General features: G+C 41.2%; 1 protein-coding gene across 1 annotated transcript in view; it reads left to right on the top strand.

Annotated features, from left to right (window-relative positions):
• The window catches only part of PREP (prolyl endopeptidase), a 60,351-nt gene that overhangs the window by 22,472 nt on the left and 13,950 nt on the right, over positions 1–23,929 (top strand). The window contains exons 8-10 of the mRNA XM_035109312.2: positions 4,630–4,821; positions 10,210–10,407; positions 14,998–15,101. Of these exons, the coding sequence (XP_034965203.1) occupies positions 4,630–4,821; positions 10,210–10,407; positions 14,998–15,101 (494 nt within the window). The remainder of the gene's footprint in view (positions 1–4,629; positions 4,822–10,209; positions 10,408–14,997; positions 15,102–23,929) is intronic.

Raw genomic sequence — 23,929 nt, 5'->3', positions numbered from 1 at the left:
TGTAGAATATTATCCAAGTCATTTCCACAATCTGTCCCTTTTTTTCAATGGGGATTTAAAACCCGATTCTAAAATAAGCTTTATTTCTGTCATGCTGTGTACATGATAGCTAATTTAAAAATCTGTACCCCTCATAGGTTTAATTCATCATCTTTACTCATCCGTTCTTTAGAGCAATCCCTTTATACATTTTCACAATTGCCAAAAGTTTTTTGTGTGTGTCTGAGCACAACTGTAAGCAATGAGTAACTTCAACTTTGCTTTCTTTTAATTAATGACTGCTCAGGCTGATATCAAGGACCACAGTTGGCTTCTGAACTTAATTTTCATACTAAATTTAGATCCTGCCTTTTCTCCAATGAGCTCAAGGCAGTTTCATAGTGGGTTATATTGAGATTGGCCCAAAATCATCCAGTGAGTTTCATGATGGAGTGGGAATTTGAACCCTGGTCTTCCAGGTTCTAGTCTGACACTCTGGTTCTGCATTTAAAAAGTGGAAGACTGGTGTGAGTGCAACTTGTACTTCTGTTTCCTTTGCTTACCTGTAAAATTTGGATTAGCTCTAAAGGAAGTTGAGGTCTTCTGGATGATGTTGGACTCCCATCATCCTTAACCATTAGCCATGAGAGCTGGAAGCTGAAGTCCAACAACCTGCTGGGGGGTAAGGATAACTTCTGTCTGCCCTAAAGTACTTCAGACTGTTAACTCTTAAGTTGACTTCCAGTCAAAAGTTTCTGACATTTGATGTGCTCAGAAAAGATGAAGTTGGCACCACTGGGCTTTGGGTGAGAGTCAAGATGAATGTTCAGCATCTATTCTACCATTCTCCTACTAAGCCACAAAGAAGAAGGTGCTGTATCCCAGAGAATGCTGGTGTTTATACTGTACATTAAAGCGAAAACTTTACTAACTCTACCAAAACAATAGGCATAGCTGTCGTTTGTTAATTCAGGCATACCAAGCCATGATTAACCAAGCCATAGTTTACAAACCCACATTACACTATAGTTCCTTGCCCCCTTTTCTTTTTCAGCTTATCACAAACTATGGTTTGTCAATTCGGGCACCATATTTAATCATTGGCATGATGTCTGAATTAGCCCAACATGATCCTGACCCAACAGAAATGTCTGTTGTTTTCTTAGTGTCATGCATTGTAATATCGCTGAGCATTGGCAGTACCCAAAAATATCTACAGTAGTAGCAAGTATTGGCAACGGCATTTCTGATTCACATTGAAATAAAGGGCAAAAGTAAAAAGATTCCTTGTGTTAGTAATTACTGTTAATTTCTTTGGTTTGTTTAATATTTTAGGCAATCTCGCCCATATTTATAGAAAAGTAAATACTGCACAGTGTATATGTAGCTTGAGTAATTTCACTGTTGTGAGTAGATCTTTCTGCATACTGATGATCTCAATTCCTAAAAAGGCCACAGTAATGATCTTTTCACACAAAGAACCAACAGAGACGTTATTTTCCCTTTGCTTAACCCATATTAAGAGTTTCTAATTACTGACAGGATCTCGCCACTCCCTATATATATTGATTGTATATAAGTCTTATATTCCAATGCTGCTTTTGTAACTGGATTTGTAATGGCTTTTAGTCAAATACAATAATTGATTGATTGATTGATTGAAGTCTCATGTGAACTAGATTCAAATTAAAAGGAAGCAGATGTTAAAAGCTAGGAAGATAGAGATGGGAATTTAATCAGTTTAATGTCTTGGTTATGATGCTTTCATTTGATAGCCTCTCTGAAACAATGCTGATCTTTTAAACATAGATAAATTAGCAAAGTGTTTGGGCATTCTCTAAACTGGATTAATAAGCATCTAAAATGTACTCTGTGATTAGGTATTAGGTTTTTGTATATTTAACCACTGGAACTTGCAGATATATCATCAGGTGGTTACCACTGAATTAATTATACCCATAGTCTCCATATACTCTGCTAAAAACATCCTATATTCTGTGCAGCCCATTTCCCTTATGAAGATTTTTTAATATACAATTTATTGATGTGACCTTATAGCAAGCCAGGCCTTTGGCCCATCTAAGTCAGTACTGTCTACACTGACTGGCAGCAGCTTTCAGACTGGGAGTGTTTGTGTCTGCCATGCCTTGCCTGCTTTGGAAAGCTGTCTTGGCTCTTTTGCCTTTTAAATTGTTGGAAGGGAAAGGAAGGGTGTCCACCATTAAAGGCTCCAGGCAAGTGTGACATTTTATTAGTTCTACTGTAAAGGAGGCAGCTGTGTCTTGTCTGTTCACTGATCCTTGATGTGCTTGGGATCTGTGAAGTTGACTCATTCTGTCTCTGGTAGAAAATGGATTTGACTCCTGAGATTAGGCTGTGCGCTATTACCTTTTAACTCACTGTCTGTTAAAGCAGCATGAAATGTAGTTGTAAACCCACCCACCCCCTAAACAGCCATTGTATCTTGGATGTTAAAATGCATAGCCAAAGGAGGAACAACCATCAGTCAAATTCCTTAACCTAGAATCGCAGGAGTGTGAAGTTTAACTCTGCATCTTGAAATATGGGAAGTCAAAATCCGTGCCTTTCATGGGATGCCCTGGACCTGAAACGAAAGCGAATTTCCACCATGATACTTCAGTAATGGCTGCTGCCATCTGGGTTGTTGTTGTTTTTTGTCTGCTTCAGAAGGCTGCAGCTCAGTGTAGAGCAAAGCTGTTTCACAAGCACAGCAGCCCAGGTTCAGTCTCTGGGGTCACGGGCTAAGAAGAATCAAGTAACATCTGCCCTTGAAGAGCTGATGCCAAGTGAAGTGCCCTGTACCCTGTGTCTGACTCAGAATGAGGAAGCATCCGATGCTGCTGAACTTGTTTTTAACAACACGTTTTTTTTCTTACTGGCTTGAGAAGAAGAGGTGTAAATCTTTCCCACCCTCCTCTCTGCAGCGTGTTCTGTTCAGCTTTCTTCATTCATCCTCTGGGTTATCTGCCTATCATTGCAGGCTTCTGGCAATAGCTCAGTGCCAGAGTATGGGCTGCTAGACAATCTGCAGTGTCTTTTCCAACACCTTCTCACTCCGCATGATGTGTGACCCATCACACACACACACACACACACACACACACACACACACACACACACACACACTTGCATTCCTTCCAGCCAGAGATTCTGCTGCAGGAATTCTTTTCAACACAGCAGCCTCTTTGTTTCCTGTCTTCTGTGGGGAGATACCTTGGCAACTTTCTGTGTTAAACTACCTGTAGAACAATTTCTGCTATCAGGCAGAGCAATCTGTCTGGTTAACTTTTCTGAGAAGCTGTGCCCCGAGTGCTCACTCAGTCTCCTCACCCTCCAGCTTCCTGTTGCTCCTTTTGCTTAGCAGTGGCATGGCTGTGAAAGGCCTGCAGAGGGAGAAAGCGAAGCTATCCCGCATGGGGTACGTTGGGGCAACTGAAAATTCCTTATATAGCTTTTGATTTTGAAAATCTTTTCATCTGAGAACTATCTTAACAGTTGTGTGAGACAAGCGTGTGCACCGGTGATGGTAGGGGAGGTACAACTATTCAAAAAGTGCTGCCTCTGTTTCACGGGCCAACCCTTGGTTTACAAAAGTGGGGCAGCAACTTCGGCCAAGTTCTCTGATGAATAAAATCTTTGGTCCCTGGAGGGGACTTAACCTGCACTGCTTATCCTTCAGTGAGCAGTAGTTGACTCCTATGATTCAGTACACTTGATTTTTGTTTGGGAACCTGGCTTGCAGGCGAGTTAAGATCTGAACAAACTATAGTCTGCTGTATTCAGAGGCAACAGCAGACAGTGGTTTGCCACTAAGTGGAAACAGAAGCTTCTAATCTCTGCTGTTTGGGGACAAGTAGGAGGTAGCACACAAGCCCAAGGCTAGTTGCTACTCATGTCAACATAGTTTGACGGATTGTCTGAATGCGACTCTCTCCACTCCAAGCAAAAGCTCTTTGTTGTCATGCACAGTATGATAAGGTTTCAGAAATGCTGATAGACAGAATAAGGTTAATTATTACTTCAGTATATTTGCATGTGCCAGGGCTAATTAGTATGTTCCTTTTTATTAAGTTGCAAAGGAGTGCAAGGAGATGTTGAGCTGTACTTGACATTTTGGTGCCATACATGCTTATGGTCACATATGCTTCTGAATAGGAACACCATTATTGTTTCTGGAGCAAAAGAGCATTAACATATATTCTAATCCTTGTAAGGTTTTTCGAATCGTTCTGTTGCTGTCAAAATAAAATTTTACTTTGTTACTTTTTCAATTGCCCTGGACTCTTTTGCGAGGAAAGGTGGGGATGGATGATGATGATGTATTTTAGAAGACACCAGGTCTAGACGTGTGATTGAATGTGTGGTTGGTTAAATATTAGAATGAACAGGACAGCCATAATGCAAGTCCTCCTTTCTTTAGACCCAACAAGCTATGATGCTTGCAGGAAAAAGAAACTTCTGGGGTCAGAAGAACACTGAGTGGTAGTCAACCAAGTTACTCATGGTCATTAACTTAATGGGCCTACTCTGAGTAAAAGTTGGTTGAATGCAGCCCATTGCTATTAAACATCCTCATCATGAATACTTGGTTTTACAGTTGTAAGTGCTTTCCTTTTTCTCTTAATGTAGGTCTTCTGCACTGGGTGAAACTGATAGACAACTTTGATGCAGAATATGAATATGTCACCAATGAGGGAACTGTGTTCACCTTCAAGACAAACCGCCACGCTCCAAATTATCGACTAATTAACATTGATTTTAGTGACCCTGAGGAATCCAAATGGAAAGTGCTGGTTCCTGAACATGGAAGAGACGTTCTGGGTAAGAATATTAAGTTACAGACGAAAAAGAGAGGCCACGTACAAAATTTTGTAAGAACTCAGAAGGACTTTCAGTTAATCACCTAAGTTTAAGAAATGTTGTGAGGCGGAATTGCAGGTTGTCTTTTAACAGCAGTTCTACAGCCATGGCATATGAACCACAAACAGTGCACAGTGACTAAGTAATGCACAGGGTAGGCCCATGGAAATAAATGTGCTCAGAGTATGGCTTATCTGGATGGTGCAAAGATGGAGCAGTGGCGAGGCTGAAGTGATCTGAGAGCCAATCCTGTGTGCCTTCATAATCCTGACTTTTCTGCTGCCCATCCAGGTAAGCAACAGCAATGCTGATGTTGGGAACGTGTCCTTACAGCACTGCACCACCAGCTAATTCTCTTTTATGCACTGTGGGAGGAAATCTTCCCCCACCCAATTGCTAGATTCCCATATACCAGAACTGCAGAAATTATAATACTGTACTCAATTTGTATGAGAGTGCTTTATTCCTAAAGAGCAACTTGTCCTGATGCTAACAGGCCAAGCTGCCGTTGTGTCACTTTACTTTAGTCTTTTCCCAGATTTGCATTGGAAAGAAATAATTATATCAGAAGGCAGTTAATAATTTATCGCTCTGAAAGCTTTGCAGTCAAGTGAATTTTTGATTTTGCCTAATAAAGATGACATATTAATGAAGTGTCTTCTGCAGAAACAAGATGTGTAAGAATTCAAAGGTTAAATGGTTACTTAGCATGATGTGATTCATTGCCCTGGTTTAATCAGGACTTGACACCACTGTTCTCAAATACTAGATAGCACAATGGTTGTAAACATTCTTCTTTAGCCTTGGGCTTGCCGATCAGAAGGTTGGTAGTTCAAATCCCAGCGACGGGGTGAGCTCCCATTGTTGGTCCCAGCTCCTGCCAACCTAGCAGTTCGAAAGCACGTCAAAGTGCAAGTAGATAAATAGGTACTGCTCTGGCGGGAAGGTAAACGGCGTTTCCGTGTGCTGCTCTGGTTCGCCAGAAGCGGCTTAGTCATGCTGGCCACATGACCCGGAAAAACTGTCTGCGGACAAACGCCGGATCCCTCGGCCAGTAAAGCGAGATGAGCGCCGCAACCCTAGAGTCGTTCGTGACTGGACTTAACTGTCAGGGGTCCTTTACCTTCTTTATGTTTATTTAAGCACACAAACATAGGCTTCTTTTTCTGGTTTAGCACATCTCTCTTGTAGAGAAACATGAAAACTACTCCTTTGCCACTATTTGAAAGTGCCTTGGGTGTTTTATATTGTGAATCTTTTCCCACATCTCAGGCAAAATAAATGCATAGTACATACGAATGGAAGGCCTACCGATCTGTAATCCAATCCTAGACATGTGTACTCAGAAGCAGAGCCAACTGATGGCAGACCTAAGCCCCTAACCAAGCCAAAGTTAGTAGTGGCCAAATCCCATTTAAAACAATGGAACTGATGTCTTCCATTAGTAGTTGTAGCTGTGTAGCTCAGACACATCCACCGTATCCATTGTTGGGACTTACTCCTTAGTATGTTTAGGAATGAAGTTTTGGTCTTTGCTAAAAATGGGTTTTAAGGCTGATTCACACTAAGATGTTTTGCTCCCTACTGGATCAGTCTTTGGTATGCTCATGTGGGCACACACTGCATGTGAAGTGGAAAGTTGCCGCCACAGCCAGCAGCATCAGTTCATAGAAAGTTGCTATAAGCCAGGTCAGGCCATTTCTCCATCAGTCCCAGTATTCTCCACTCTGAGTGGCAGTTGTCTCTCCATGATCTCCAGGAGAGGTCTTTCCCACCTCCTGCTCCCTGATCATTTAAGCTAGGCATGCCAGGAATTGGAATTTCTTTCATATAAGCCAAATGCTTTGCCACTGATCCATATAGTCTTTGCCCTGATCATGGAGGGCACTTCTCCAGCTCTTTTCATTGTGGGGATTTCTTCTGACTACAGCAGTGACTGCCTGAGTGCTTGGGGAAGTGTTTGTATGTAAAGGATACGCCTTCTGTGAACCAGCCCTTGGTGAGAGTTTTCTATTAAGTGTCCATTGCCATGTTTCAATGGGGCAGGTATACCATCAGTCTTATAGTGTTCTTGATTCCTTTAACAGCCACTTGATAAATCTAGCTTTGCATCACACACAATCTTACGTTTTATGTAGGCTGGGCTGCCATCAGCATCAACACAGAAGTTGTTGTTGTTGTTTAGTCGTTTAGTCGTGTCCGACTCTTCGTGACCCCATGGACCATAGCACGCCAGGCACTCCTGTCTTGCACTGCCTCCCGCAGTTTGGTCAAACTCATGTTCGTAGCTTCGAGAACACTGTCCAACCATCTTGTCCTCTGTCGTCCCCTTCTCCTAGTGCCCTCAATCTTTCCCAACATCAGGGTCTTTTCCAAGGATTCTTCTCTTCTCATGAGGTGGCCAAAGTATTGGAGCCTCAGCTTCACGATCTGTCCTTCCAGGGAGCACTCAGGGCTGATTTCCTTAAGAATGGATAGGTTTGATCTTCTAGCAGTCCATGGGACTCTCAAGAGTCTCCTCCAGCACCATAATTCAAAAGCATCAATTCTTCGACGATCAGCCTTCTTTATGGTCCAGCTCTCACTTCCATACATCACTACTGGGAAAACCATAGCTTTAACTATACGGACCTTTGTCGGCAAAGTGATGTCTCTGCTTTTTAAGATGCTGTCTAGGTTTGTCATTGCTTTTCTCCCAAGAAGCAGGCGTCTTTTAATTTCGTGACTGCTGTCACCATCTGCAGTGATCAAGGAGCCCAAGAAAGTAAAATCTCTCACTGCCTCCATTTAGGAGGTAATACACAGAAGTATTACCTCCTAAATCCTCCTTTCCCGCCAAAAAAGCATTGCTTAGATAACAATACACTGTTGTTATGCTTTGTAGTAGCTACTGCTGCTAAACAGCATAATGTTTGGGCAAAAACTACTCTCAATGATGAAAGTGTAGAAATGGCAAAAACATATGCCAGTTTTCTCTTTCAGCTGACTCGTTATTTTTTTCCTACCCCAAAGCACAAAACAAGAGTTGGGTTATAAGGAGAGGTTTCACACAGAGTTGAGATAAATTTAGAATGCAATTCTGTGAATTGAGAAGTGGGGGGGGGGGACCATAGATTTTGAAAGGCAGCTCCAGGGTATCTAAAATTCATGAAGGTCAGAATATTTGTTCCTTTTAGAGAGCTCTTTCCTTTTTTTTAAAGATGATTGGCATTATTTTCAGATATTTTTCAACCTTGCTTTTTATCAAAGCACCTTAATACTAACAGAAGCTGTTAGAGAAGGCTCTGCCTGCAACGTTCTCTGAATAGGCAGTGTTATCTTGTTCTGCAGCGTAATTTTTATTTGCGAGTTGCTTTTATCAATACAATTCGTGGCTAGAGATTAAAGCACATATTTTTGGCTGGTGTATCTGTATCCTTCCACTTGCCATTCAGGATTTTCCATGCCCATGATCATGGCTACTGCTAATACCGCTGGAACTCTGTAAAAATGAAGAGCCCCTGAATTCAGACCACCCCTTGTTCTTGTACTGCATCCTGTGCCAAGCCAACTTAGTTACTTGTGTGTCTCCCTGCGATAAATAAAATTGCCTTTAGGCAGGTTCTCCTGCTGTAAGGAAGGAGAGATATGGGCACAGCCGCTGCAGTGATGTCCTGTGTTTATAGCTTACAGTACTATAAAAAGAAGCAATTATTTCCTTTCCTTTCCCCCATTTTGTCACTATAAAACAGCCTGTGTTTTTGTTTTGTAATTCTTTTTTCTTTTTCTTTTGGTTGGTCTGGTGGGCAAAGAACACTAGTTGAACTAAGCCAGAAATTGCTGCAAAATGTTTTGTATGATAAGTTATTTATGGAATTGGTTGAAAAGAAAATGGGATAACTTGCTTCAGCAGTAGCAGTCTTTCAGTAAATAAGATGTGATTATGTTTTTCGGTGGTCTCTGTCTGTCTCCCTTCAATCTAACATTCTTAAATTAATAATCTGATTTAGCGGCCTACAGAGTCTTGATGTTGAGTGGATAGTATATAAATTTTAAAAGAATTAAAGTTGTTAAAGTTCACTGGAGAACTAACGCTACCAAATTCTGAAGGGATCAGATTTGGGCCGTGACAGTGTGTGCTTCCTGTCCGACAGACGTGGTGCCCTCACCATCCATAGCCATGGTTAGCTATGTGAAGCGCACTGGCGTTAACATTGCTTAATGTCAATACATCCCCTTTAAGAGTGAACCCTGGTTAGGGTAAATCCCTATTGATGTAAGAGGCCAGTTGTGGTTAAGGGTTGTGGGGAAAATATTTTGACTTACCTTGCACTCCTTCACTCTCTGCCATAAGTAAGGGGTGCACCAAGAGTGCTAGGTATGTGTTATGTAATCCTTCTGTGATATCAGTAATGCAGATCACAATGCATCTTTGCTTCAGTTGTTTTATGAGAGAACAGATGCAAGCTCTTTCCACATGCTGAGTATTCCCATAAGTTGTTAACTTTGCCGGAACCAGATGGGTTATCTGAAAGTTTCATTAATAACAATGTAGAATACATACATACAGTCTGCCATATGCTGGCTTGCAAGCCAACGTTTCATGTTCTTGCTTACGTAAAACAACTACATTTACAGGTCTGGAAAGCTTTCAGAATCTAATTGAACTTGTGTTTTTGCTTAGGGCCAAGCTACATGCTACACTTAATGCACAGTAGACAGCTTTCTCTTTTTCTTCTTAAATACAGGCATGCCCCCCCCCCACAGTTATCAGGATCATGATGCGCAAGGAGGGGAAGCTTATTCCTTCCTTCTTCAGCTACACCCCCTCCCCAGTGTGGCTGCAAAGCTTTGGCACCTGCTGGAACCTTTGCTCTAAAGTCACAGCCAGACCCTACATTAGAGCACATTTATACTACTTCAACTGTCATAGCTCGCCCCAGAAGAATTCTGGGAACTAGTTCACCCCCAACAGAGCTACAATTCCCAGCACCCTTAACAATTCCTACCGTCCCCAGGATTCTTTGGATTGAATCATCAGAGTGTTTAAAATGCAAGGTGTGGGTGCGACCTAAGCCTCAGAAATGTGCAGGGCTTTTGGGGGGGGGCTGGGGAATCATGGCTTGGGTGCGGTTAAACCCCTCCCCCTGCATTGTGATACTGTTCAGCTGGGTCCTCCATGTCTGTAATCAGATTAGGGTTGATGATCTTGCTGTATGCTGTGTACGAGGTTTAAAGTGTTGTTTGGCCCTTGGATTTAAGAGCTAAGGAAATCTATATAACTGTTGTGCATTTTTAAACAAAGTGTGTTCTGTTATGGTGATATTTACTGCTTATTCTGAAATGGACCCTTTCCCTTCCTGTGGACAGAATGGGCAGCTTGTGTCAGATCCAACTTCCTAGTCTTGTGTTACCTCCATGATGTGAAGAACGTCCTGCAGCTTCATGACCTTACAACTGGAGCTCATCTCAAGACATTCCCATTGGACGTTGGCAGCATTGTGGGATATAGTGGCCAAAAGAAAGACAGTGAAATATTTTATCAGTTTACTTCCTTCTTATCACCTGGTAAGTCTGTTTTGCCTTTGCATTACATTCTGGGCAGCTTCACACATGACGCTTCCCATACACAAATGTTAGTCAAGTATAGGGAAATTCTTGTTGCAAGAACCTATTTCACAAGTCTCTTATTTTGAAACAACTTGTTTCACATGCTTGGTGGAGCATGGCAGCAGGTTGTCACTGTGTTGGAGTGTTTGCAATACCTAAAGATCTTGCAGAATTGAATCATGTCTGTGTGGCAAATAACCCTGCTTTTTACTAAGACTGAATAATACATTGAAAGTACCTGTACTTTAAATGGTGCTTGCATTCAATCTATTGTGCAGATTAAATCAATCTCATATTCAACTGTAAGATTCTTATGTGACCATATGGAAATCTGGCTTTTGTAAAATAACAATTTTGACAATAGAATGATGACAATGGAAACAGTTTGTGTGCCTCTTGAGTGTTGCATCAAGGATGACTGTCTATAAAGTCTAAACCACCAATGATTTGTGCTCGGTGTTTATTGGGGGCCAGTTACCATCTTCATAAATAGTTTGCCAATTAGTGCCTTGTGTAATCTTTATTTTTCATAGCTTTCTGAAAAGCTTTATTCATGGTGATTTGTTAATGCTTCTTTTTAAATCCTGTAATTAGGTTACCATATTAGTTTTCAATTTAGAGAAAAGCAAAAGGTAGTGAGGGACCTTAACCTATTCTAAAACCTGCTTATTTACATTTTGTGAAGAAGGAGGTATTTTGATGTAAGGAAGTGATGTGGTCATTGGACAGAGTGGTATGGCTTGTTTATAAAGTCAGTCAAATAATAAGATGAAGTTTTGATTTTTAGACAATGCTGTTTCTTCCTGTGGGTGGGATATTCCAAGTTCAAATGGCTCCCCAGCTAAAAAATAACAAGCCTCTCTGCACATAGCATGCCATTGAGAAGGGTTCAATATTTCCTCCTGCTGTTATACTTTCTATATGCAGGGGGACCTTCGTGTGTGCACATAGAACAGGCATCCCCAAACTGCGGCCCTCCAGATGTTTTGGCCTACAACTCCCATGATCCCTAGCTAACAGGACCAGTGGTCAGGCATGATGGGAATTGTAGTCCAAAACATCTGGAGGGCCGCAGTTTGGGGATGCCTGACCTAGAACAATTTAAACAAGCAGTTTCCCACCATTCAGACGAGCAGCTCGAAGTACAGTAGTACATTTCAGATAAGGTTGTACAACACCACACTGCTCACTATATAAATGGTTGTCCGTTTGTAAAGAATTAAGCGGCTGTCTCCAAACTGCTCTGGGAATGATAGGGCAGTTATTGTGAAACTACTGCCTATACAAAAGATGCTACATAAATGGATAAAGGGGCTCTTTCTCCAGTATTCACTTCATAGGTAGCCATAATACCTTGCACTAGGCTTTTGTAAACAATTGTGGCAGTGGCCACATTAATAAGCTGGAAGATGTCGACAAAAGAAAAGCCCCGGTGACCCATCTAGTCCAGCATGCAGTCTGTTCTCGTGTGGCTTTATCAGCATAGTTTTTAAAGGACCATGGCTTTTTAGCAAGAAGCCCTACTTTGTGTTTTCAAAGCCCAGTAGTAGGATCAATGCATGGACTTTGTTCTTGTGCCGAGGGGTTCTGAGCAGACAGGCTTGAAAATTGCATTCTTCTTCATTCTCCTAAATTGGTTGGACAACAAATTTGTTTCCTGTTGATAGCCTCAAGTTGTGGTTCCATTTCTGGTCTCCTTCAGATAGGGGGTGGGAAGGAAAAGAGAGGAAAGAAGTCAGGAAGCTGCTCTTAGCTGACTGCAGTTGTGCCAGCAACGTTTAATAGCATCATCTTCTTTCTTGCACTCAGTTTCTGCTTGGCACTTCTTGTAGCCGTGTGTTTCAACACTTGCAGAAGTGTTACAGTGTCTTCTGTTGTTTTGTAGAATGATGGCTTGTGCTGCCAATGTCGTATTGTTGAACATTTTAATTTTACGTTAGTAAAACTGCCTTGAATGTTTCCAGAGCCGGGGCTCTGATATTCTGGTTCCAGCCTGGTGTCTTGCAAGATGCTGACTACCAGCAGCTCTTAACTGTGAAGAGCTCTTGTTCCTTAGCACCCCTTGATACTGAGCCCTCCCTCACCCCCGGAAAGCCAGACAGAAGCTAGCAAAATCCTCAGAGTTAAGAAAGCATTGTAAAATCAAAATTACAGCAACACACAAATGAGGCTGTGTGAAAATCACTGCAGCAGTGAGAAATGTAAGTGCAAGAAAGGAACTGTATTAGCAACAAGATATTAGTTGAAATCCAGTTTTCCTTAATTATGGTCTTCTGGACAAAGGTGGGCACCCATTTCAGGGTCTAGGGCCACATTCGCTTGGGAGAAAGTGGTTGGGGTCTACTCTGGGATCATACCTTGCAGAACACCCTATAAAGAAAGTAAAAAGTGTGTTATATTGTGATGTTAAAGGCGGAAAGGTGCAGAGGGAGGTGGACAGGTGATCTAGGACTCTAACAACACCACTGATTGCACATAGTAATTCATTGTTGACTGTCTATCCCTCCCAACTCTCAGCACTCCCATTCTTTCCTCTCCAAGATTGAAACTGAAACAGCCATTGAGTATGCTGCACCTAGTAATGTCCTAAGTTAGTTGTTCTCTTGTTTCCCACTGCCTGTGACCCTTCCCTCCTCAACTGGGCAGATGGCTATACAAGCCCAGCATACAATAAAAAAGAGGACAAATGCAGAGTGACGCAACATGTTCTAAGCAGGAATGCCCATCACTGACGTCCGTGCCCAAAACCTCTGCTGTTGACCTATTAAGCTCAGCTCTGCTAAGGGGAAACTCCAGTTGTATGAGAATGGAAGTATTATTTTATGCCACCCACCCATCATGTTTCCAGGGCAGTTTGCAAAGCTACAGACTAGAGAAGCTAGATGAAGTAGGTCTGGGGTGGTTGGCTTATTGCTTGCAGGGATACACTCCTCGGGCCCCTCAGAAAATGTGGGTTAAGAATCTAAGTTCATTTATTTATTTTTATTTACCACCTTTATATTCCAAGGATCTCAAGGTAGTGTACATGATTCTCTTCCTCCCCATTTCATCCTCACAACAATCCTGTGAGGTAGCTTAGACCAGGCACCCCCAAACTTCGGCCCTCCAGATGTTTTGGACTACAATTCCCATCTCCCCTGACCATTGATCCTGTTAGCTAGGGATCATGCGAGTTGTAGGCCAAAACATCTGTAGGGCCGCAGTTTGGGGGTGCCTGGCTTAGACTAAGAGATGGTGACTGGCCCAAAGCCACCCAGTGAGCTTCATGGCTGAGTGGGGATTCGAACCCTGGTCTCCCAGACCACAGTCCAACACTCTACCCATTGTAAATGGTAGAATGCCCTTGTTGAAATGGTTAGTTTACTCTTCATTTGTTTGTGATTTAAGGGAGGGCCATTAATAAGGAAAGCAATTACAAAATTGGCCTTACTTTAAAAGAGTATTTTTTATCATTCTTTCTTCATGCAAAGCTTGCTTTATGCAGACGAGTATTAAGTACATTCGACTGAGAGAGCCTTGTGAGCAAATAGAATTTATTTCTAGGAGAAATGTCCATCTACAGCAAGTTTAGAAATCACTGAAAAAGGAAGAATAGGAGCCCAGGATTACATTTGCCATGCAAGAATGTAGCAAGGCATTTTTGACCCATAACAATCTGTGTCTTTGCTGGATCCCTGGGCATTGCTTTGAACTTACTGTTAAACTTTGGCAATTGAAAAGCCTGCTGAATCGGAGCTGAAAGACTGTGTGTCAGACACAATTTTGATGAGCAATTCTGTCATACTTGTAGCACAATACACTCTGCCCAGTTTTGTGTTAAGAACAAAATAAAAAGGCAGCTTATTTGCTATGTGACATATCACTGCTCAGGCAATTAAACACAAAGAGTAGATACCAGCTGTGTTCACAGGCCACATTAAACCATAGCAAATGCCTCACTTTGTTGTAGGAAATAGGAAAATGTTGACTTACTTTGGAGGGCTGAGCAGGGAAAGATCAGTCATCTGAGAATTCTACAGCAAGATGAAAGGTCACAACTGAGTGTACATTTAATGGCATATCAGGCAATTTCAAAGGTGTGCTCTACTCACTTTTTGCAGGGTATGTCATTAAAAACATATCATCCCATTTCAAAGCCTTTCATTATAGGAGGCCAAGGAAGATTAAAGGTGATATTACTTGATGGTGAGGATACAAAGTGTTGATTCCTAAGTGCATCTTATGCAAAAGCCAGAACGCTTTGGGGCTTTCTAGAGGGGAGACGAGTGTTTCAACTACCATTTAATTATAAAGAAAGAAAGGAAAAATTGAGCTATTTTTTGAAATGCAAGAATTCTAGCAGAATTCATCAACTAGATCCACGGGGAAAGACTTTGCATCAGCTAAAAAGTTAGGCCTTGATAAATGATTATTCATTTGTATTTTCAAAGCTCCACACACACACAGACTTGAGTATTCCAATAATAGCTACAGACACTTTTGAATTCTGTTCCTTGAAGAGACACTGAATGACCAACTGTAAGTGACCAACTTGAATCACATTTTCAGGTATTATCTACCACTGTGATCTGACCAAAGAAGAACTGGAGCCAAGAGTTTTCCGAGAGGTCACAGTGAAAGGATTTGATCCTTCAGCTTACCAAACAGTGCAGGTGAGTAAAGAGAAGCAGTGATCATTTCTTACAGATTCTAATCAACTGCTGTAAAAGGCTGACAAGAGTTGCTGTTGGTTACAATTGATTTGAATTTACCTTTTGGTCGATTTTGCTCCCTGGCAAGTATAGTTACAGGATGGAGCCCATTAATTGACAGGACATTTTGATCTCATGCTGATGGTGACAGTACCCTGTGAAAATTAATGTGCCACCTGGACAGACACCCTAAATTCAATTCTTTGTGATTCTGTGGTGTTAATAACTAGCTGGTGTTTACTATGAGTCATGCTTTACTGTCCTAAGAGTTTAATCTCAAGTGTCCCTGGCCAATTATAGTGACTTAAAAGGGAATCTGGTGAGACTCCTTGAGAACAGGTCCTAAATTTGAAGCATTTTCTTGGAATTTCTACAGTGCCAGTGCCAGAGAGACCCTGAGTCTCCTTTCCCTTTCTACCTTCCCCAGCAGCTTGGACTGCTCCTTCCTTCTGTTCCCTTCCTGACGCAAGGCAGTAGCCAACTGAACAGTTATGCTGGTGCAGCAACTTTTAAGTGGTGCAGTGTAACTTCCTCACTCTTGCTGTGATACCCCTAAATCTGCTCTAGGAGTTTCCCCAACTCTCTGGAGTAGATGGGGCGGGGACATACGACCTGCAGGGAGAGAAGAAGGTGAGAAAGTTGCATGGTGTAGCTGAAAAGTCATTGCGCTAACGTAACGGTAGGGATACCATCCCCTCTTTTTTCAGTTATTAACCCCCTTCTGTTGCCCTCAACCTGAAATTCTCACTATCCCCCTCCCCAATTGGAGTCAATTGCCCACCCAGAGAAATTAGGCTGACCCTCTTTCTCTGCACTCCACAGTTCCTTCTTCAGCTCTTAGGAGAAGGCTTACTGGCTGAATCTTTGCATAGGTGAGATGATGTTAGAATGAGAATCTATAGCAACATTTTCTTGCAAGTTCCACTTGTCAGTGGCTCTCAGCCACGATGGCTGAAAAGAACCTTCATGATGCCACACGCCATTGACTGCTCCTTGCTGGAGGGGGAAAGGAGACCGTGGGGAGAGGGCATTGCCTCCCTGTCTATTTGTGTGCTTGTCTGGAAGCACCTGGTTGGGTACTGTGAAAATGGGGTGCTGGACTAGGTCAGGGACTGAGAGACTGCAGCCACCCATCTTATGATTCCACTGCAGACCGATGGGCAAGAGAGATTATCAAAGATGCCACCATGGTTGCTTAATACAAGCACACTGTGTACATTCACTTTTGTGACCCATCTTGTGTTCTTGCAAAAAGGACATGGGTGTGTAACATTAATAAGTATACAGTGTTCTTACATTCAGTGAGATGACAGTAATTGAATTCAAATAGCCGTGTAATTAAAGTGTTTCAGTGGGAGGAAAAGGTAATGGGAATTTTAGGTGAAAATGTTTGTAGAATCTAAAATCATTTCTGCACTTGCCTCAAGTTCCAATGTTAAAACTACGCAAACGTTTGAAGAATTCAACATCAGTTCTTTGAGATTGGTTTTTTTTAAAGGAACCAATAGTTCTATCCTTTTGACTGAAGCTTTAAAGGCATCACTGCTGTGCAATGTCAACATTTTTATGGCTAGGCTGTTTTCAGTACATTAAGCTAGGTATCTCTAATAGGACTAACAATATACTCATGTTGCTAGAACACACAGTATTATTGAGACTTAGTATTTATGATAAGCACAATTAAGTCCATCATTGCTAGCATGGCATATATTAGTGAAGATTAAAAGATGTACTGTGATTCTGTTTTATGTTGATGTTTGTTATTTGAACACTCAGAAAATCTTTGAATATGTGTATGAGTGTACAGAATTGGCATCACTTTTCCATAAAGCACTGAGAGTAGATTAAACACAAATGTATAATTTGAACAAATTCTTCTCAAATATGATTGGATTTTGTGGCTGGGTGGTTGGTTGGTTGGTTTGTTGTTGATGTTTTTGTTCTTTCATCTGGGTAGAAGAGAGCAACTGAGACAACTGTTTGGCTTCACCTGCTGTGGCAGGGGTGGGGAACTAGATACAAACGGTGGAGCATCCCCAGTAAACCAGATTCGACTGTTGGGTGTGTCTGCCCACCTATCAATCACTTTATGTCACAAATCCAACCAGCATTCAAAGCACCAACAATGAACTGATATTTGGGTCTTGTAATGCCCCATAGATTAGAAATCGCTTTGCAAGATCCGAGTTGGCTGATGATTTGGCCTCGCTTTGCAAGGGGCTATTCTGATCTTTGGGTCCTGCAAAGTGTTTTGCAGAAGATTTTGTGTGCATCGCCAGTTGTTGTTGTTTTTTTGGGGGGGGGGTTGTATTGTTTTTTGAGAAACAAACCATGAACCTGAGTTCAGCTGTAGTACTAAGCCACACCATGTTCTCCTTTTAACTACTGTTAAGCTTAAATGTGGCTTAAAGAGACAAGCCAGCCAGGCCTTCGAATACTAGTCCCCTACCCAATTATTAACACTGTTTTCGTCCCTAGGTCTATGTAGGGACAGAGACAAGTTTGCACAGTTCTGTTTAATTGAGCTTTCCTGTTTGGTATTGTAAATCATTCATATTTTCCTTTAGGTAAAAGCTATGCATTTTCGGTCCTTGTGATGAGCCCTGTGCTCATCATATTTATGCCCCAGAGTGATATTTCATCATAGATTACACCTCCAGCTGTTCCAGTTCAGAATTCAGTACATTTATTTTGGCAGGCCAAGATTACAGGTACTAAAACGGTGTGGTTGAGACCAGTTCAATTGCTCTTAATGCCAGTTAAACAGATACAAAATGATAGGCTCCAAAATTGTCTGGGCAGTTGTGAACTTCTATTTAAAGGAAAGTTGCATGGGTGGTTAAGGATAACAGTCTGTTCTAAGGAATAGCATAGATTAAGGGCCATATTGTGAAAATATAAGAATATCAGAGACCTGCTAGATCAGACCAAAGGCCCATCTGATCTAGCATTCTGTTCTCACAGTGGTAAACCAGATGCCTATGCAAAATCCTCCGAATATGTCTGGGTTATATAGTGAACTTAGTATAGCTCCTTTCTTACTACATTTAACAATGTAGACTGGAATATTTGTTTATTCAGGAGTAGAAACGAGATTAAAATAATCTTCGCCCCTTACACAGAATTTCCTGTATCAGGTACTGATGTGGTAATCTTGACAAGGTTGAGGATGAGTCAGAACTGAATTTAATTGGCAGAGTTTGTAAGAGAAATTTCTTCACAATTATCTTCCCACACCATTCTTGGATCATGCTATCCTTACTAGCATGACACTTTGTGAGTATTAAATGTGCAAACTTTTTAAAAAGTGAAAATCTTTTTTTTTCATTAATGTGCTAACCAAGTTCCTGATTGACCTTATGGGGGGGAAATAAGAGATTCAGATCACAATTTTTAAGGGAGAATATATTGAGGATTCTTTTTCCTAGTATCTTTTCAAATAAGTGGTCCACTGGAATTCAAAATTGGCATGTTCAGTGGCTCTGCAATCTTGCTAATGAGCATCATCCTTAAGATGACTGAAAATATTCGTATTTCAGAAGGGCTGTGGCTGTGCCTTGCTCTGTTCTTTAGGAAGTTAATATTCTGTTGTGAGCTGCCCAGAGTGGCTGGGGCAACCCAGTCAGATGAACGGAATACAAATAATAAAAGTATTATTGTTATTATTATTAAATTGCTTTCTGTTGGTGTTTCAACTGTACCTTTTTAGAGTGAAATAGTTACCTATAGCCTTAAGTAATAGGCAGGTACTAATTTTTTTTGTAGCCAACTTAACTCAACTCAAACAAGTGGTCTGGTTTTACATAGGAAGCTGCCTTATACTGATGTATGTCTCCTACATTGTCTACATTGACTGCAAATGGCTCACAAAGATTTCAGACATGATTCTTCCCCTGTCCTACCTGGAGAGTGCTAGTGTTTGAACCTTCACCTTCTGCATGCAAAGCAGTTGCTCTACTGATCAGACATGGCTCAAATTCTATTAATAGTTATTATGAATGCAAGTTTAGGATGCCACCCTGTATGCTCAGGCGTGCTGTCTGGAGCTCTGCCAAATACGCTAGTTTTCAAGTAGAAATTAATTGTGACGGTGAGAAATGTTTTTCTCTGCCAAAATTCAGCTCTTCCCCCCCCCCTCTCAATCCTGTTTGGCCTATCATATCTCCAGTTCAGCTACTTCTTCAGAGAATTTCCCCCCAGCTGTTGCTGCTGCACCAATCAGCCTTAATTGGACCTATGGATGATCCTATCCACTGGAGATTATGCACTCTAATAATGCTGTGCAGCCAATTAGATTTAGCTATGTGATGACATCACTGAGGGGGGCGAGTGAAACTGAGGGCAATCTAAAATAATGCAAGTCACTAGAGGAAGCCATGCTTTTCAGCAATGCTGAAAATGTGTGCCAAAAAAAAAAAGATTGAGTACTTTCAGGGTAGTGCTACTTCCATCCATTTGGGAACAGTTGGGATGTTATCTTCTTTTGTTGGCCTTGGTGAAAAATACAGAAGGCTTTGCCTCTTTGTGTATGCTGAGTGTTTTGCTAGCACAGGAACAAGAAATAAGTTTTCTCTAGAAGAAAATTTATTGGTGTTTCCCCCCCCCCTTCTTCCCCAATTCTGGCATCTAAGTGCTTCTTAGCCTACTCTTTTCTTGCTGTTGCCTGTTCCTTTTTCTGGGGAAGACCCGTGATCATAGACAAGACCTGTGAACGTAGTTTTCCTATTCATATTTCTTCAAGCAGTGCTACGACTTCCAAGCCTGTGCCAGTGAACTGTTTCACACATAACAGTAAGCCATAAACCATGGTAAGTCATAAATGGATGGTTTACTCTAAGCATGCAGTTGACTGGTGCATGCTGCTCCTTGGTGCTGCCCCTCTCCTCCCTGTGCCAACTGCCAGGCCAGTAGGAAAGGAACCAGAGTGCTGGTTTAGCAAATGGCATTTGCGGTTTGTTTCCTTCAAACCACAAGCAATAAAGCAAACAATAAACTTTGGCTTCCATTCACGGTTTGTTTGGAGAATAGCAAAGCATAAACACTTGTCTGCACATAATGCAAAAGAAGCTTACTGGTTTGCTTCTTCCCAGTGCAGCACAGGAAGGAGAGAGGGATGCAATTGAGCAGCAAACCGTGGGTTTGTTTTGGACCATTCCTTGCCCTTATGTACAAATAAGACCATTGTTTTAAAACAAATACCAGTAAAAAAAAAACCTGGAGGTTTGCAGCCCAAATTGAAAGTAAGGAAGGACTGGTCTCTTCATGAATTGTTGTTGAACATGAGGCCAGATAAAATGGAGGATACAAATAATATCAGCATGTGCACCTTCTCTTATTGTTGCTGCTTTAAAAGTATGAATCTGCTTATCCTGCATTGCAGATGTGATGTCAGAACACTTTTAGTGAACAGGTAACATTGGACTGCATACCTGCATGCAATATGTCGTGATAGTATGGGTAGTATTTCTAGCAACATACACAGCTGGAACAAACTTGTTTCCAATGAGTAGTGGAGATCTTGACTGATGGATGACGACGTTGCAATCTGAGGCTTCATTCCAAACCTTCAGATGCCGCTTGTTAAAAGACCGTCCTGAATGGAAGTAGATCTGCCTCAATCCATACCCATTGATCCTATTGCTCTACAAATTGCTTACTGCGCAGGAAAAGCCTTTTAATGGCAATTTAAATGAGAGCTTTTCCAATCTTTAAAGTACTCTGAATAAAGATGTATTTTGAGTTTTACTGTACGTAATTGAGTTCATCTATACTCATGGGAAGGATAAAGTCTATTTGTCTTTTCTTCCCCTCCAGTATCATTTCTGAAATGGAACATGGGTAAAACTTTTATCCTTTTCAATTGTAGCTTTGCAGCTAACACAAACATTGATCTAGGAATACAGATTGATCTTGCCTTTGTGAGTTAACAATCAACACATTATTTCACATATTCCCAAGATAGAGAAGAACTACTCTTATGTTAGCAAGTGGATCTCAATTTATTTTGTTTGGCGGTTCAAAATGTTTTATGAAAGTGGCAGAACATTCTAAACACTTGCTGATGGGCATCTGGGTAATTAGGAATATTTCTCTAGGCATAGGATAACCCATGTGGTGCTCTCCATATATTTTGGGCTACAACTCCCATAATCCCTGACAATTGACTATGCCCGCTGAGGCTAATGGGAGTTGTGATACCCTCCAGATGTTTTGGAGTATATTTTCAATTCCTGCCATGTAATGTCTTTTTATATAAGATGGAATGAAAGCCTTGTTGCTTACTCTGAGGATCAACTCTGAGGGTGTATATACCTCAGTTCAGAATTAGAATCCCTTCCTGCTCCACTTCCCCTGCAAGCCAAATCCAAAGGTTTAACTGCATCTTGAGCACAAGATGCCTTCAAAGGAACCCTGGAAATTGTATGTAAGGCTCCCAGGTCCCTGGGATTCTGACATGACAACATTCAGGAATGAGAAGGGTAGAGTGAGATGCACACCAGCATGGATTAAAATCTGAGCCAGAAAAGAACTCTTGGAAAAATGATGCTAGAGTTATAATGTCATTGAGTATTATGCACATGATTAGTAGTTTATACTTGGAATTAGAATTAGAATTCAGTAGTTGAAAACTAGAGCAGCATCACTGTGAGTTCACTTTATTCCATGCGAATTGAAGGAGGGTAAATCCAGACTGTTCCGAAACCAGTGCCAAAAACTTATCGGTATAAATATAGCTAGAATATCATCTTGGTTCTCAATTTCAGAGGAACATGGTGTGTCTGAGTGATTTAATGTAGTATGTTGTTAGGGGTTTCTTTTGAATTGGTTTTTCACAACTTGGATGTTACATTTAAACTAACACACATTATCAAAATCCATCCAATGTGGAGCCAGGGAAAGATAACCTTCTTCCCTAGTTTGAGAGGCAGAAAGAGCCATCTTGGGACAGCTACACCTCTGAGCAGTGCAGAAATGAGGTCCTCAATAATAATTTGGTCAAAAAAAAGGTCTTTGTCTTGGTTGGGGTTAAGGTGTGTGGTTCCATTCTGGATGGGAGAAGTAATGTATTATGTTGCAAATCCCATTAGAGATCTTTCTTTAAGAGAAGATAAATTATAGATGGGCTTCTTTGAACTGAGTTCAGTAGTCTTATGCCAGTCCAACAAACAGTATTAAATTAGCGTTAGAATCTAGCATAACAGTGCTTCTTTAATAAAGAAAGGTGATATGCTCAGAAGGGTTATTTATGCCTGTTAAAGTAAATTAAAAGCTTTTTGGGTTTTGAAATTAGATCTTAATTGGAAAGTAACAGCCTTTGTTTAGCAGAGCAACTCAAGTTTCAATCATTTGTCCCAGCTGCTTACAAAGTGTTTATATATGTCAGTTCCCTGCATAGTTCATATAGTCCTGCACTTGAAAGAGTTCTATTTATGCTTATATCATACTGTGCATTAACAGTTTATTGAATGTCTTAAGAATGCCTTCAATTTATGGGTAGGCATCTATAGACCACCCATTAACTACGTTCTCTATGTGGTTCACAAAAAAATGTAAAACAATGACACCGTGTTGTAATTAAGGAATCTGCCTTCTCTCTTAGGCTGATGGGAATTGTAGTCCAAAACCTCAGGTTGGGGAAGGCTGTGTGTAGGGCTTTCCGGAACTAGGCAGGGCACTTCCTCCATCTTGTCAGGATTCAGCTTAAGTTTATTGGCTCATCCACCCTCTAACCAAATCCAGGCATTGATTCAGCAAAAACCACAGCTTTGCCTAACTGTGATGACAAGGAGAAATAAGAGCTGTGTGTCACCTGCATACTGATGACCTCGCTTCAGATCCCAGAATGACATAACCCACTGACTTCATATAGATGGTAGAATGCATACTGTATAAAATAAAACCTTACAGGACTCAAAGGTTATTTCTTTCAAAAACACCTCTTACATGTAACTGCGATGATCTCCCATTCAGTTTTAGCTAGACGTTTAAAATGTGTAGAGATTTCATGGTGTTGCCATTGGTTTGTATCCAGTGAAATCGTCCTGTTCCTACAAGGATTTCCGTTTGCACAATGGAACTTCCTCTCCCCACAGTTGTTCTGGGGGATGCTCTGTGTCCTCACAACCATCCAGAGCATATTTGGGATAAATGGAGAGAAGGAGGGGAGGTTCTGTGGCACAAGCAGAAGTACTTTTGCAAATGGGACAGCTTTTTTCAATACCATCCAGTGTTTCTACTTTCAGCATGAAAAATTAAATGAAATATGGGGTGAGTTTTGCTACTTTGCGGTAGAATTAGCTTTGATCAAGGGTGGAAATTATCATTTTTATTGTTGTCCTGTCATTTCTTACAGCCTGACGTTGTTTGCTTGTAGCCATTTTTTCTTCTTCCTTTTTTGTACAGAGCAGTTTTTTAAGTATAATGTAAAGCACTGGGCAGTTTTATTACAAGGATGTTTGCTTTCAGTTTCACCTGGGGAATTTACTAACTTGAGCTGTGAGAAATGTGCCTATGAGTTATTCAGAGTCAGTCACCTTTCTCAGGCCAGTTGTTACTGCTTTGTCCTTGAAGCATCTCTCATGAAACTTACAAAGTAGGGTGACTGCAGGGGGAAAAAGCCGTTATTAATCTCAACACAACTCCTATTTCCCTTTCCCACTCCTAAGATTAATGATCATAAGCCATAGGTGGCCTCCATTGTCATAGACTGATGTTCTTCTTGGCAGCAGCTACTATACAATCTAATAAATAGGCTGACAACAAAATCACTTTTTCAAGAAAGAGCAACC

The sequence above is a fragment of the Zootoca vivipara genome, chromosome 3 (genome assembly GCF_963506605.1).
Source record: "Zootoca vivipara chromosome 3, rZooViv1.1, whole genome shotgun sequence".
Lineage (NCBI taxonomy): Eukaryota > Metazoa > Chordata > Lepidosauria > Squamata > Lacertidae > Zootoca > Zootoca vivipara.
The sequence above is the reverse complement of the archived record's forward strand: the minus strand, read 5'-3'. Positions and strand labels throughout refer to the sequence as shown.